Here is a 17,437-nt window from a genome sequence, read left to right on the forward strand (position 1 = left end):
ACAAGACAGGGATATTCACTCTCACCACTGTTATTTAACATAGCACTGGAAGCCCTACTCTCAGCAATAAGAAATTAAACAATAATAAAATAATAAATAAAAAGAAATAAAAGCATTCAAATTGGCAAGGAAGAACTCAAACTTTCACTACTCGCAATGACATGATACTCTATACAGAAAACCCAAAAGACTCCACCAAAAACTTGCTAGAACTGATACACAAATTCAGTAAGTTGCCTGATATGAAATCAATGTACAGAAATCATTCGCATTTCTATACACCAAAAATGAAGCAGCAAAAAGGAAATAAAGGAATTGACCCCATTTACAATTGCACCCAAAACCATAAGAGACCTAGGAATAAACCTAACCAAAGAGGTAAAAGATCTGTACTCTGAAAACCATAGAACGTTTATGAAAGAAATTGAAGATGACACAAAGAATTGGAAAAACATTCATGCTCATGGATTGGAAGAATAATATTGCTAAAATGTCTATATTACCCAAAGCAATGTACACATTTAATGCATTCCTTATCAAAATACCACCATGATGTTTTACAGAGCTAAAACAAACAATCCTAAAATTTGTATGGAACTAAGAAAGACCCTGGGTAGCCCAAGCAATCTTAAAAAGGAAAGCAAAGCTGGAGGCATCACAATTCCTCAGTTCAAGGTACATTACAAGGCTGTAGTCATCAAGACAGTATACTACTGGCACAAAATTAGACACATGGAACAGTTTATGGAACAGTTCAATGGAACAAAATAGAAAAGCCAGAATGAACCCATAACTATATGGCCAATTAATCTTTGAAAAAGCAGGAACAAATATCCAATGGAAAAAAGACAATCTAATCTATTCAACAAATGGTGATAACTGGACAGCAACATGCAAGGGAATGAACCTGGACCACTTTCTTATACTATACACACAAATCAATTCAAGATAGATGAAAGACCTAAACATGAAACAGAAAACCATCAAAATTCTAGAGAAGAACACAGGAAGCAACCTCTTTCATATCAGCCATAGCAAATTCTTACTAGTTATGTCTCCTGACACAAGAGAAATAAAGGCAAAAATAAGCTATTGGGACTTCATCGAAATAAAAATCTTCTGTACAGCAAAGGAAACAATCAGTAAAACTAAAAAGCAACCTTCAAAATGGGAGAAGATATTTGCAAATGACGTATCTGATAAAGGGTTTGTATCCGAAATTTATAAAGAACTTATAAAAATCAACAATTAAAAAGGAAATAATTCAGCAACATCCACAATATCCGAACTGTGGAAAGAGCCCAGATACTCATCAATAGATATAAATGGATAGGAAGATGTGGTATATCACAATGGAATATTACTCAGCTATCAAAAAGGATGAATACTTACTACTTCAACATGGATGGAACTGGAGGGTATTGTGCTGAGCAAAATAAGTCAATCAGAGAAAGACAATTATCATATGGCTTCACTCATATGAAGAATATAAGGAATAGCATAGAGGATCATAGGGAAAGGGAGGGAAAACTGAATGGGAAAAAATCAGGGAGAAAAACCATGAGAGATTCTTAACTATAGGAAACAAATTGAGGGTTGCTGGAGGGGTGGTGGGTAGGGGGATGGGCTAACTGAGTGATGGGCATTAAGGAGGGCATGTGCTGTGATGAGCACTGATGAATCTCTGAACTCTAAATCAGAAACTAATGATGTACTACTATATGTTGACTAATTGAATTAAAATTAAAAAAAATAGAAAGAATCCAGTTTAAAAAATGGGCAGAAGACATGAATAAATGTGTTTCCAAAGAAGACATACAGATGGCTAACATATACATCCAAAGATGCTCAACATCACTCATCATCAAGGAAATAAATCAAAAGTACATTGAGGTATCACCTCACACTAGTCAGAATGGCTAAAATTAAGAACACAAGAACAGGTGTTGGCGTGGATGCAGAGAAAGGGTAACCCTCTTATACTGTTGGCAGGAATGCAAACTGGTGCAGCCACTCTTGAAAATTTAAATGACCTGATATTTTAGATGATGTATTTTTAAAATAGAATTCTCTATGTTCTTATGCCATATAAGATTATATTCAGAGGCCAACTTGATAAATATAAATGTATAATTTAAAATGATAAAATCAACTTTTTTCTATAAAGTTGATCTTAGCTACAAGATTCACTGAACGACTTACTCAAATTTTTCCAAGAGCTTTATCGCTCATTTGTAAATGAAGGGAAGCCTGCCTAACTGTCTCCATTTTTAAAGTTCCCAATATTCTAAGACTAATTCTAAATATTTATTTTAACAGAGTTCTAATTTTTATTGCTTGCAGCATACAAAATGATTGAGACATACTCAAATAATGTGGAAAAATAAGCTCCACATAAAGGAAAATTTGATTTAGTCAAAAAAATTTTAAATGGAGTCAATAATTATTGACATTCATTTTTTACTATTATCATTTTTAATAATAATATTTTTATTATATTATGTTAGTCACCATACAGTACATCCCTGGTTTTTGATGTAAAGTTCGATGATTCATTAGTTGCGTATAACACCCAGTGCACCATGCAATACGCGCCCTCCTTACTACCCATCACCAGCCTATCCCATTCCCCACCCCCTCCCCTCTGAAGCCCTCAGTTTGTTTGCTATTAAGGCACAAATCTGAATTATTGTCAAAATTGTGACATAATAATTAATAATTAGTTCCAGGAGCCATAACATACATGAATTTAAGGTGACATGTTAAATCTTTCTAGAAATATCAAGTACTAAGGTTTGGTTCCAGTACGTGTTAACTAAGTGATGCAGCCACTTTGGACAGGAAAGGACTCATTGTGGCATCAACTAAAGTTTGAAATAGCTTGGGATGAACCGCTGCTATTCCATTCACTGGAATTTCCACTAGGGTTGTCCTGGCCAATGTCCAAGCAGACATACGGCCAGTTTCCTTATGTCAATGAGCCAAATCCACCCTGAAGTTATCTCCCCACTCTATATTATAAACAGAAAGGAACGTTAGTCTTGTTTAAAATAAATGACATTCTTTTGCAATTATGCTATAAGTAGAATGTCTGACATTTAAATCCTTATTGTTTTTGTTACTTTTTGTCAATGTTTTACATTTTGAACACTTAAGTTGCTCATCATTAAAGAAAGCTTTGCTAATCTGGAACAGACTGAAAGTGTTAAACTATTGTTTTTATCTAGAAATCAAAATGCATATTTACCTGGACAAATCCCCCCCCCCCACACACACACCCTAGTGTGCTGGTGAACTTCTAAGTCCCTTCATCTTTAGGTCTCAGCCTCAAATGTTACATGCAATGAACTACTATCTCCTTTCTTCCAGCTAGTGTGACTGCATAAATAAAGTTACTTTCAAAATATGTCTTTATTATTCCAGAAAATTAAATTTTGCCTTTATTCTTATAAGAAAATAAATTTCACATACAAAAGTGTAGGCTTCAACACTTTTTCTCGTTCATAAAATGAGAAAGGAAAGTATGAAATCTCTAGGATCACTTCTAGCACGTCTCAAGTCAAAGATTGGGCATGGAGCCTGCTTAAGATTTTCTCCCTCTCCCTCTGCCCTTTGCCCCCTAGCTCTAAATGGGCATTAAGGAGGGCACATGTAGTGATGAGCACTGGGTGTTATATGCAACTAATGAATCGTTGAACACTACATCAAAAACTAATGATGTACTGTATGTTGGCTAATTGAACACAGTAATAAAAAAAAGTTATCAACCAGAAAAATAAATAATAAATAAATAAAAAATTAAAAAACTGCTAAAATTAATTTTAATATTTTCTTTGAGAAAATATATTTAAAATAAAATGTTCTATAAATAAATAAGTAATTAAATGTGATGGACGTGTTAATTAACTAGATGGTAGGAAACCTTTCACAATGTATACATATCACCACAATGTATATTTTAAATATCTTACAATTTTGTCAATGATACCTCAATAAAGCTGAATAAATTCAAATATTATTCAGTGTGTAATCAATATACACATACTCATGAAATATTTTAATTTTTAAACTAAGCCTTCAAAATCTGGTTTGTATTTTACAGCACATCTTAATTCAGATGCAGAATTGTCAATGGTTAAAATGAAATTTAGTTCTACAAAAACAAAAAAATTATTCTTAACAGGAAACTATTTTAAACTGTTTCAGCTTTTAAATTTAAATTTAATTAAAAATCCAGTCTCTCAGTCATAGTAGCCATGTTTTAAGTGCTCAATAGCCACATATGACTAGTAGCTGCCATATTGATTGGTACAGATCTAGATCATTGAAGACAAGATGAGGAGCACTCTGGTAATTGAAAGGGGAGTAAAAAGAATAGAACTACATAGATAGTTCTGTGCATGCCTGAAGGAATCAAGAAAGAGGAAGTGGCCCTCTGCTGCTGTCTAGAAAGTGGATAAACCGCACTATGGATAGCTTATGCAGGGATAACTATGATTTATCAATTAGCATTTAATTAACACCATCTTTACATACTTACTTCTGAAAACTCTTTCTTACTTCCCTGAGTTAGTAAAAATGTGATTATTACAGTCCCCAAGGGTACCTGAGTTATCAATTCTGATTTCTTTCACTCTCTCTCTAATGTTATCTATCATCATCAATCTCCCTAATGAGGCGCTAAGAACTACTCTTTCCTCAATTTGAAACTACTCTTTCCTCAGTTTGAAAACATCTTCAATATTGGTTCGTTCCTTTCAATTCCCACTGACACCACTCTAATCCAGGCTTTATGCTTCATCATATTACACCTGAATTGCTACAAAAGTTTTTTCATTGATTCTCCTATTCCAGTCTCTCCCACCAAATTCATACTGCATTTACCTTTCTAAGACATCATTTCCATGATCTGACTCCTCTATTAAAACATGTTCACAGGTTTTCATCTGTGCCCAGAATAAATTCTTCATTGTTCTTATTGTGTGTGTGTGTGTTTACCTCTCAGTCATTTTGGTACCAAATTAAACTTTCCCCATTTCTGTTCTCCAATTTTTTAATAAATGTTTTTTTCTCTCTCCTTTTATCAACTTTGATCTGCTTAAAGGTCAGAGTTGCATGTTATTCTTATCATAGAATCCTCAATATGTTATGTTGTATTTGCACAATGATGCTTATTAAGTATTTGTTAACTTGAAATAAATACAGTGGAAACTCCAGCTGACAGATTGCCTTCTAATATGTTTCCTGGATAACAAAGTGAAGAGTTTAGGTCACCAAGGCAAATAAACTTCATTATCTATCCATGTTTCACTCCTGTTACTCAAGCATTATATTAATTACACTAATTTGTAAAATTGCCAATGCCAATAAATATTTTATTTTAAAATCAACACAATCAACAGAGTCCCCTAGAAGCAGACTACTTTTTAAGCTATCATGTTGCTGTGTTTTTAATTCACAAGATTTTATTAATTTTTTGGCAAGATTTATTTTTGGCGAGATATTTTAATAAACCAAAGACTGAATATGAAAAAGGAAATAGGATTAAATTAAAACATGTGCCATTATTTAAAAGGAGTAATTGCAACTTCATGTCACCACCAACAAAAATTAGACTTCTTACCTTGAAATTATAAAGACGTTCACCATTTTTCTAGAAAATGGTATTGAAAGAGAAATCATTTGAAGAAATTTGTTCAGTGAAACTGTGAGCCCATGGACAAATAAAATCTTTTATTTTTGAGAAAAGTAACATCTGTCCTTTGAAAATTCTAACAATGAATAAGAAAAAATATATTTTATGATTTTTTTAGTGGGAGAAAGCTGGTTTAAGGAATTAAAAAAATAAAGTCACAGTATTAAATTCTCTTGGTGTTTAAATAATTTATTTGATGTTTGCTACTTGTGCATTCATTTCAATGCTTGACACACATATCTTCTGGACGTGAAAAATAGTGGTCTATTTAAGAGACCTTAATGAATGACAATATTTTTGAAATGCACTTTATAAATACAAATATTTCAAAGCAAAGGGAGAAAACTGTTGATTGAGTAGACAATAAAATTCTGAACATTTCTGATTTACAAAAGTATGCCTTTTTTCACTAAATGAATACAACCACTTAAAAAAAATATGTGTGTATATGTGTATACCCACACACAGTACAGAAAGATTTCAAAGTGGCAAGTTTTTAGTGCACTGCCAAAGTGCTACAATAACTGTCATCCATAGACATTCACATGCAAACACTACTGGACTAGTACACTAGAGCAAATAGAGTATTAGCCAAACTCTGTGGTAAAAACTTTTAAAAAATGAAAATAATGAAACAAATCTACTTCTCATCTGAACAATGTAGAAAACAATCTCGTTTATCATCTGAGTCATATATATATATATGTGTGTGTGTGTTACACACAGTATTATCTAAGATGAGAAAACGGGGGCAGGAAAAGATCTATCCATTTAAAAATAAGAAAAAGAAAGGAATGGCAAAGACTGGAATGCACATGCACATGCAAAGGAGTGGAATGCGGAGAAAGTTAAGGAGAAAGTAACAAATCAATTAAAGTCTGAAACAGCAGCTAGTTTAGACACTGGAATGAATCATGTAAGTTGGATGAGTGGAAAAGGAGAGGTGAAAATAATTTCTCTTCTTTAAGAACTGTCAGTCACTAGCCAAAGCCCATTTGGAATGCAAGCTGGCTAAAATGTCATGAGTCACGGTACAGACTTTGCCAAGACTACCACACAGCTAAGATACCAGTTGTGAAGATGTTCCACAAAATTCAAAATCTGCACTTATATAAGATAGACAGTTTATACAATAATCAGGTTCATTATATCCTTCCAACTCTGAGAAAATGCAAACAATGAGCTCTCCAGACCACAGAAAGGAAGAAACCTCTGCTCCAGTATCAGAGCTTCATGCAAAAGCAGGCTGCATAATCACAACAAAGTCTGACTTTGGAAGCGGAGCAAAGAGGGTGACAAACTGATCTAAGGGAAAGGGTTGCAGATATACCTGTGAGCAATGTCTCCACTCCTGGCATTTCCCCACAGATATTCCTGGAAGCGGGGAGGATTATTTAGTGGAGAAAGTACAGATTCCCTATCCTGCCTCACTCTAACCCTCACAAAACTTATTGCCTAAACATTAATAGGATAAAATTATCTCAATTTCTCCCTTACAGCAGGAAGGCCTGAAAGGGTAAAAAAATATATATATAAATTCATCAAAATACGCCAAAGCACATAATACTTTTCCTTACATATTAAAAACTGGAAAAGAAGAAAAGTCTAAAGTGTGTTAGCTATGTGTATGCATTGTTATGATCATTTGACAGCTAGGAAACTCAGGCTTAGTGAGACTAATTTATTCAAGGCCACTTATCCCACATAAATTTGACCCTGGACTTGTTTCATGCCAAAATTCTGGCTGGAAACTTCAACAAAAACAAATCCTGCCCTCTTTTAAAAAAAAAGGTCAGGATGATAAAGGGTGAGAATAGCCAATATATCTTTTGTTGTCTTTTTTTCTTGTTAATTCTATCACTATTTAAGAAAATATCTGGCATTGAATAACACTTCAATTAAACTTTTATAAATGCCTTAAACAGCATTTCCTTCTCCACTAATAGTAATTCTACAAGAACAGTCCATGATATCAGAAACACAGGTAATCACCAATAAATGCATTCATCATCAGCAGCTGCAAATACCACAGAGAGAGAGAACCAGACATCATGTACCACCTGATAAAAATACAACATGACCTAAAAAACATTCCTGCCCCCAAATCATGTTTCCTATCTGATCAAGTCTCTAGATCCAACTACCAAATTAAGGAAACAGGGTAAAGGAACTTAACACCACAAGGATGTAATCACAAAAATTTAAGATTGTGGTAAATGCTACATGGGAAACAACCTATTTCTTCAACAAATAAAAGTGCAAAGAAAGAGACAAAGGGGAAACAGAAAAAAGACACTTAAGAGGTTTTTTGGAATTTTATATTAAAAATACTAAAATAAATAGCATTTATGAGACAATTGCAAGTTGGAATCTGATTGGATATTTATCGGTATTAAGGAATTACTGTTAACTTTAAGTATGATAACGGAATTGCAATTTTTTCAAAAAGAGACCATACTTTATACAACTATATATAGAAGAATTATGGTTGAAATGATGTAAAGCATGGTATTTATTCCAAAATAATTCTTCATGAGGGTTAGAGAGGAGATTAGAAGAACAAAATTGTTTCCGAATTGATAATAGTTGAGGTTGAGTGTTAAGCACATGGCTGTTCATTATACTATTATGTTCATCCGAAAAAAAAAGCACATGCAACACAATCACTAAAAAATTTCCTAATTTCTTCCAAGGAAATAAGCTTATTATCAAGGAATTACAGAGCTGAAAAGACCTTAGAAACAAGCTATTCAAACCACCTCATTTTATAAATAAGGAAATTAAGGCTCAGATAGGTTAAGTGACTTGCTCAGGGTCACACAACTTGACAGTTCCAGAGTCAAGATCATAATTTAAATCTCCAAACTTATAGCCCAGGGCGTTGTTCTTTTTCAAACCTATAAGAAATGACTGCATTTAAACATTTAGTCCAGAATGTCCTAAAAATTGAGTGTAATTCATAAGAATAAGCCACATGGCAATGAATTAATAGTTCATACCAAAAACGAGCTGCCAGTCACTGTGATAAGATCTGTTTCTTTCTGAGAACCATGGTTTCCTGCTGGATTGGAGAATCCAAACTGGGTTTCTTCCTCCTGTCCAAAGAAGTCGGAGTCAGGATGTACATTCCATTCTGCTTTGGTTGGCGGCAGTAGTTCTGAGACACTGTTTTCACAAAGGGTGCTTGAAGGAGTCAGGGCATCTGTGTCCACTGTTAGCTTACTGCTAGGGGTCAGAGCTTGGGGCTCTTGACTCGAGTTTTTCATACCCGAAGAGCCCAGAGATGCCAATGGCCCCACAGTCAGACTTGGGACATCATCCATATCTAAGGGACTCTGCTGAAAACCAGAGGCTGTCGTTCCAAAAAAAAGAGAGGTATCCAGACTTTGAGGAAGGTCACTGGTGGCCATCAAGGCCCGAGGGTCCACAGCCTGCCCTAAAGGATTATTATTATTAGCAGGGAGGCTCCCTGCCAGAGTTGAACTCACAGAAGCCACATCAATAGTCAAGATTCCAGAGTTCACCAATGCTGTGTCCAGCACTGTAGCAGAACTACTGCCAGGCACATCAGAGAAGAGAGACACTAGCTCTGCATCACTGAGATCACTCTGTCCCTGGCTGGTAAGTTCACTGCTGGGTGTAAGAGAATTTGCAGCTTCTAGCTGAGCTAAGAGATCCTGGCCGAGGTTGTGCCTTTTGGCCATGTGGGTCTTCATGCTGTGCTTGGATGTGAAGAGTTTATTACAAGTAGAGACTGGGCAACGGCTTTTCCAAGTGTCCACGTCCTGCAAGTGTTTCTTGGAGTGAATGTAGAGACTACTGCGAGCAGAGAACCTGGCGCAGCAGCCTTCCACAGGGCACACAAAAGGCTTTGTGCCCAGGTGGGTTATGCTGTGGCCTTTCAGATGTTCAGCCCTTGTGAAAGATTTCCCACAGCCTTCCACAGGGCACATGAACCTCCGGTCATCCTCGTGCTTCCTTTTGTGCCTTAAGAGTTTGGACATGCTGGTGAAGTTCCAGCCACAGCCGTCAAAGTCACAAAGGAAAGGTCTCTCACCGGTGTGGCTCCGCAGGTGAATTTTCAGGCGACAAGCCTTGTCGTACTGTTTGCTGCAGCCAGGAAAAGAGCAGGAAAAGAGTTCCTGTTCCCTGAAATGGGCACGGTTATGGGAAAACAGGGCACTCACTGTGATAAACGTCTTCTTGCAGCCGGAAAACGCGCACTGGTATGGCCTCTCGGGCTCGAAATGGCTGCGCTGGTGGGCGCTGAGTTTGGCCTGAGTGGGGAAGCTCTCCTCGCACACCTCGCATTTGAACGAGTTCTCCTGCTCATGGCCCTTCATGTGCGCCTTGAGGTTATACACCGTGGTGAAGCTCTTGCCACAGCCCTCCGCAGGGCAGCCAAAGGGCCGCAGTTTGTCGTGAGACTGCAGGTGCCTCTTGAGCTTGTAGGAGGTGGTGAAAGTCCAGCCACAGCCGCCCAGGGGGCACTTGAAGGGCCGCTGGCCCTGGCTGCTGCTGTGAGTCAGCAGGTGCACCTTCAGCTGGTGCTTCTTGGCGAAGGTTTGTCCGCACTGCGCCTCGGGACACAGGTACAGCACCACGCCCGGGCCTGGGCCCAGCGGCCTGCGGGGACTCTCGGCTGCGGCCCGGCCCTCTGCCTCCTCCTCAGGCGCTGGGGTGGGCGCCGGTTCAGCCGGCTCGGCCAGCAGGAGGTCGGGCGGCAGCTCGGGGCAGTCGCTGGGCTGCGCTGCGTGCGGGACCCCCGCTTGCTGAGCCATCAGACCCCCAGGCTGAGGGGCAGGCGCGACCCCAGGCTCCCAGGCTGGCGGCGGGGGCGTGGCCAGGGTGAGGACACCGTTCTCGAAGCGCAACAGCAGGTTTTGGTTGTGGATGGTGACGGTGCCGGTGAAGGCCGAGGCGGGTCCCAGGCCCGGGGCGGGGACCGGGTTCTCAGCCGGGGCTGGGGCGGGGACTGCGGACAGGCAGCAGGGGCCTAGCGCCTGGCGGCCCGCGGGGTTCGCGCCACTCTCACCCTGCTGGAGCTGTGGGACCGACTCGGCCTCCTCCCTCCATACAGGCCCTGGGGCCTGGCCGGCGCCCGGGGTCTCCACATCGCCACCCACCGGGTCCAGCAGCACCAGGAAGAAGTCGCCGCCGCCGCCGCCGCCGCCGCCGCCGCCGCCGCCAGCGTGATCCGACCTCGGCGCCAACGGGCTCAGGCCCGGGCCCCGTGAGGCCGCGCGGGCCTCCTCGCGCTGCCTCCCGGGCCCGCCATCTTGGGGGCCCCGGAGCAGCAGGAGGCGGCGCGCAGGGACCTGGCTAGCCCGTGGGTCAGGGCCGCCGTGGAACCGGCTGCCGCCCGCGGGGCTGCCAGCACCGCCGCTCTGTCGCGTCCCTCGAGGCGGGAGCAGCCTCGGGCTTTCCATCTCCGCGTCGGTGAGGCTCGGCTGGAACCAGAGCCGCGGAGGAGGCGCGACCCCGCCCCCTACCGCGGGCCCGAACATGTTCCTGAAAGGAAAAAAAAAAAAAAATGTGCAATGCGCAGAAACTGGTCCTATCAGATATTAAAACGTGTTTAACGACACAGTGATTTAAATATTCTGGTACTGGGTCTCTGGAACAGAATAGAAAGCCCAGAGGCAGAGTCTGGTATGCACAAATAAGTTCTACATTCAATATTTGTAGGAAATCAAGGACGTCTTCCCAGATAATGGGGAAATGAAAGTTCATTTGGTAAATGGTGCTGGAATATCTAGCAATCTATCTGCTAAATGCAACTTAAATCTGTACATCACTGTGTATACCAAAATAAACACCCTCACTCCGTCCCAGTGGTAAGCGTGGTGCTTTTTAAAAATTGTTTCCTGGCTGGCGGGCTGGATTTATCAATCCAATGAGAGAAAATTCCTGGGACAATATACTATGTGTCAACATTAAAGTACAATAGTGCTAGCAAATTCTGCTGAAAACGATGTCCTTCCCCCCCCCCCCCGGGGCAACTTCCATATCCAGAACTGTCTTGACCAAGGTCCTCAGGAAAATTTGTTTTATAGTTTTATTTATTTATTTATTTATTTATTTATTTATTTATTTATTTATTTATTTTTGCCTGCTGATACAGAAATTAGAATGAGTAAGAGGTGGGGCCAAAACAGATTACCACTGTTCAGCCTAGAAGTGCAAAGCCTGGAAGATGAAACAGTTTGTACTGAATCCTGGAAAACCCACCCCACCCCTGGGCTCTTCCAAGACGGTGCACACTAAACCAACTCTTTGCCATTACACTGTGGTAAATGTCATGTCCAATTCCCAGAGCATTCCTCAAAACATTCCTCAGCTAACTCTAGATTCTCTAGCACATGGAGGTCTCTGGACAGGTGTACCAATTAAATGTGATAAGGTTATATTCTAAGTCACTATTATGGACTCTGCTGAGAAAAATACACATATGTTCAATACACATATGTTCAATAGTGCTGGTGTGCCTGCTTGCCTTTCAGTGTGGTGACCCAATCTCACTGTAATGGATTTGGCCTGTGATGCCTAATGATTTTTTTTAATGATGATGATGATCTTACGACTTGCCTATCATCTGTGATTTGGGAAATGATATGAATATAGGGTGAAATATCTAGCAAGAGAAAGGTTTAGAGTGATGACTAGATTATGGGGTGCATATAGTTTAAACAATCCCCACTTTCCCTTGATTTAATGAAATAGACACTTGATGATCTCTTGATAGGAAGAACAAGTTTTTCATCCCTAACAATCGAAACCTCATCAAAATTCTTACTTCACATATTTTCCTTCTATTACTTTTTTTGAAGGAAGCCATTTTAAAAATCTGAGATATAGAGGAGTGCATAAACCATATCCGCAGGTTTAGATAATTTATAAAAACAAACACTCATGTAAGTAGGACCAAGTTCAAGAAATAGACTGTCCAAATTCAAATATTTTGCCCATTTTTCTATTCTATTTTCAGTCTTGTACTTACTGATTTAATGAGTTCTTTATATGCTTTAAATACCAGTGCATTGGTGGTTATATGTGTGGCCAAAAAAATTCCCTTGCTCTTTGCTTGTATTTTCACTTGCTTTATGCTGTGCTCTGTGAACAGATCTTAATTATAATGCAGTCAAATTTACCATTCTCTTCCTTATAGTTAGTGATTTCCTGTTTTAAGAAATCTGTCCCTGCATTAAGGTCATGAAAATATTTTCTATGTTTTATATTGTCTTCTAAAATATTTTGGTTTTGCCTTTCACATTCAGGTCTTAGTCCACCTGTAAGTGATGTTTGTGTATGGTGCTGAGTAGGGTTCTGTTTATTTGTTTGTTTCTAATTTGGGTATCCAATTGTCTCAGTAAACCACTCATTGAAAAGTCTGCTCTTTTCCAACTGATTTCCAGTGCCACATGTGTCAAGTATCTACCTATGTATAGACTAGTTTCTATACCCTCTAGTAAGTACCATGGCCCTATTAATCTGTGTATTTGAAACACCGTATACCAGTGTTAATTACCACAGGTCTAAAGCCAATCTTGATATTTGAATAAGGCCTGTCAATTCTTCCTTGTTCTTCAAAGTGTCTTGGTTCTATTTGGCCCGTTTTGACTCCATTTAAGTGATCAATTCATCAGAAAAATTTAAACCAAAACTCTTTGGGATATCTAATAAAGATTGTGTTGAACTTTTACATTTGCCTTCTTTTCAATATTGAATGTTTGATTCATTGATATGGTCTGTCTTTCCTTTTAATAATAATAAAAAAAAAACCTTTCTCTAATGTGTCCCCATAATATTTTGTATTTTTTTTTCTGTAAGAGGACATTTTGTCCTAGGTACTTCATATTTTGCAAATACCTTCTTTGAAATTTTCATTTTCTAAATTTGTTGCTGGTAAATAGAATGCAAATGGCTTTTGTATATTGATTTTTTGTGCTACAAATGTCTAAACTCTTTTGTTGATTCCAACAACTTGTCTGTACATACTTGTAGGATTTAAGGTACAGAATCATAACATCTGCAAATAATGCCAGTCTTACTTCTTCCTTTCCAAGGTTTTCATTCCTTTCTTTTCCCTTACTGCTCTCTCTCTCAGTGATAGCGGAAGTCTTTATTTGATGCAGCTCTCAAAGAGAAAGGTATCAGTAATTCTAAGAATGGTATTTGTTATACATGGGTTCTGTAGCAATCTGAATCCAAGCAGGGTGTATTAAGTGCACAGTGGAAAAAGGAAGTCTAACATAAACATAAGATTTAAGATAAGGAATTATTAACTACGAAAAATGCACAATATATAGGATATGTTATTTCCTATATGTGGTATTCTAGGGCTGTGGGAGAGTGCCCAAGGAAAGACAAATTTTGAGTGTGGGCCCCTCTCCAAGGCTGGAGTTCACACCTCACTGGAGAAGGTGTAGGAGAACCTACTGGATGACAAAGAAGTTTGCTGGTTTGTGGGTGCCAGAGCTGGTTTACAAAACCAGAGCCGGTCTACAGTTGCAGGGCAAGCAGGAAGCAACCCTCTGAATACATCTGTGTGGACAAGCCACAGCTAGTGGCCAGTGTGTGGGTGTGTAGTAAGAATAGGGGTGCTTGTGGAGTTGCAGACCTGGAGCTAAAAATGCCCTAAAATTTCACATAGGATCAGAAGGGCCTTGTTTTGGGGAAGGCTGCAGCACTGGGAGAACTACAGAAGAGTAGTTGTTGGGGGGTGGGGCAGGAGAGCAAGGAAGCAGAGGGAAATAAGGGGGCAAGTGGTTTGGATGATACCAAACCTGGTATGATGTACCAGTGGATGTACCTATGAAGAGGGCCACAGAGAGCTGATCCTCAGGCCACATCAGGATCACACATTGGATGAAGACAGTTGTTCTTGGCTCATGCCTGGAGCCGAGCACTGAGGGTATCTTCACAGCTACACTCCTAAGAACCAGAAGTCACAGGCACTTCCTCCTTCAATGCCCCTCCAATGTCTTCTACTGGGAGAGTATAACATTGTGTTCACTTTTAAGGAGAGATACTTAAAAAATTCATCTATGATCAGAGAGCATGTTTTGAGGGGTGAATTTAGAGTGGAGAGGCAATACATTAATAATTGGCTTCAGGGACGCCTGGGTGGCTCAGTCGGTTGAGCGTCTGCCTTAGACTCAGGTCATGATCTCAGGGTCCTGGGATTGAGCCCTGCATTGGGCTTCCTGCTTAGCGGGGAGTCTGCTTCTCCCTCTGCCTCTGCCCCTCCCCCTGCTCATGCTCTCTCTCTCTCTCTCTGTCCCTCTCTCTCTCAAATAAATAAAGAAATAAAATGTTTAAAAAATTAAAAAAATAACAATTGGCTTCATGTCCTTTAACAGTTTAAGGGATTCACTTCTATTCTTAGGGTGCATGAATAGCAGGCAACCTACCTGCCAAGGTTATTGTTAGCTCACCCAAGGAATAGTATCATCCTGTTATTTCTCTGGTAAATTAATGATTAAAGCAGCAGGACTGGCCTTTGCAGGTGGTTTAGTAGATCACTTAGGGTTCTTGGTGGACCCAGGATTCCCTGGCCTGAACTGAGTTTTGCTGCAAAACCCAGACTCTGGCACAAAGGGTTGGCATGGGGCTAGGGCAGAGAGCCTGTGAGCCCTGCATTCTAGTCCTACCCAGGGCTTGTCTGCTTCACCTGCAAGGAGAGCCTTGGGGTATGGTGAGATTGCCTCTCTCACCATAGTGTTGTCCTTGAGAATAGAGTACTTTACACCTTAAATGCTGCTCTTCATTCTTGGTAGCTGCACTTAAACTAAACGGGGAGAGAAGATGCTTGGATTTCATTTAAAATCATGCCCAACAGAGCCCAGACCATGAAGGAGCAGGGCTGAAGATTCCTATCTTAGTCTAACAGAGTGTACATGTTTACCATTGTTGTCAATTTGAGTGCTTTAGTTGTAGTTTTCTCAATTGTACTTCTTTCTTTGGTTTTAGGCTCCAAAATGGACAAAAATTTACGGGAGAAAATGGCATATATTTTTTCCATTCTTAAGGGGCAAACAATCCATTCTTCAGTATTTAAACTTGTAACTTACACTGAGTATTTTAATTAAGAAAAAAAATATTCTCTTTCAGAGTGCCCACATTCAATAGACAGAATAAGATGCCACTAAATCAGGGGGAAAAATACTTGAAAAGTTGCTTATCCTGTATTCTTATACTCTCTTCCTGGTATTGCCAATTTATAAAGCATATTCACCTCTTGTGCTCAGAAACCACAGGAAAAAAAATTAACCTGCAGCCTTCTATTCACACATAGGACTGGACTGGGTTCTCATCCCAGGCACCCTGAGACCTTATACATGAGGAAGTGTGTATGAATAGTGAGATTGTCCTTTAAATGCTGGTTGGAGCTGCTGTCTGGTCCAGCTCTCTTCACTACCACTCTGGCAATGGTGAGATACAAATGTGAAATCTGAAACTTGTTCAATAACAGGAGGAACAACTCTCCAGGCCTGCCACTTGGGAAGCTGTAACCACTGGGCATCCAAGCAGGCACTCTAACTTGCTAGAAATCACAGAGAATCAGTTATTGTGGAAATACACCTCCAGTCTGTGGTTTCTGAAGGTGGGCTGTGTAGCTGTGGTGTCTCTCCCTACAGGAAGAAGAGATGCATGAGCTGGGAGGGACCCACCAAGTGTTGCATCCTCCCAGTGACAACAGGAGGGACCCCTGCCCTGTCACTCCTGAACCCCAGCAAAAGAGTAAAAGTGGAGAAAGTAGAAAGTGTAAACAGCACAAACATGTAGTCTTACTTGTTGTGTCCCTCACCTCAACCTGTCATGCTCTGGCAGAAGATGCAGAGAAGAGCTAAAGGTTAGTAGGAGTTTCTGAAAATTCAAGTAGTTGTTCCTCACTGGTCCAAATGAGGAAAGAGGGGATGGGGATAGGGTAAAATCCGTGTTTATGCATGGGGACCATGTGCACTTTTGGCAAACTTGACAACTACTGCATCACAGAAACCTTCCCCATACACTTCATCTACGCTCAATCAGAACGTAATACAATTTCTGAGGATGCCTGGGCTCCATCACATTAAGCTCCAGTCTCCCCTCAAAAATTTTATGGGTGTGAGGTTTTTCATTCCCTTTCTGTTTCTATTTACTACAAATACCCCAAACCACACTCAGAGATATCATGGCCACCCTAAGACTTTGCCCAGGCCGTTTCCCTGCCATCCACAAGCTTGGCACCTCCTGACTGGCTCAGGGGAATTTAATATCAAGAGAGGAACTGGTAGGGACAATCCTCTCCCTAGAGAGTGCTCTAAAGAGCATCTCTCTGGACCAGAAAATTGACCAGGGACTAATGGACTAAGACCTCCTCTGGAAAGGTGTACTGTATGCCAGCAAAACCTGTGGTGGGGAAGACTGTCCCAGTTATTAGCTCAGCAGGGAGCTTTGCAGGACCTGTCCTTCTGCCCTCCTGGTCTGATGGAGGTCAAACCTCTTCATATCCTGAAGACAGCTTAACTTTTCAGAAAGATATATGCTACATTTCACTAGCCTTTTATCTGTGTGATCTGGTGAAAATAGAAACCACAATCTATCCACACTTATTTTCAATTTTTTTTCCACTTCACTGTTGTCCTCAGCTACCTCATGTCCCCTATAGAAGTGTGGTCTGCAGAGCACTCACCTGGGCCGGGGCTTTGGCTCTGAGGTCTCTGTAATTTTAACTGTGAACTCAGACTCAGCACAGAG

At 40.1% G+C, this 17,437-nt stretch overlaps 1 protein-coding gene across 1 annotated transcript; it reads right to left on the minus strand.

Moving 5' to 3' along the window:
• Positions 1 to 5,868: 5,868 nt before the first annotated feature.
• ZXDB (zinc finger X-linked duplicated B) lies at positions 5,869 to 11,199 on the minus strand. Its single transcript, XM_048213707.2, has one exon. It carries the CDS (start codon positions 11,122 to 11,124, stop codon positions 8,689 to 8,691), a length of 2,436 nt encoding a protein of 811 aa, XP_048069664.1. The 5' UTR covers positions 11,125 to 11,199; the 3' UTR covers positions 5,869 to 8,688.
• Between the last annotated feature and the right edge of the window lie 6,238 nt (positions 11,200 to 17,437).

This window comes from Ursus arctos, chromosome X (assembly GCF_023065955.2).
Source record: "Ursus arctos isolate Adak ecotype North America chromosome X, UrsArc2.0, whole genome shotgun sequence".
NCBI lineage: Eukaryota > Metazoa > Chordata > Mammalia > Carnivora > Ursidae > Ursus > Ursus arctos.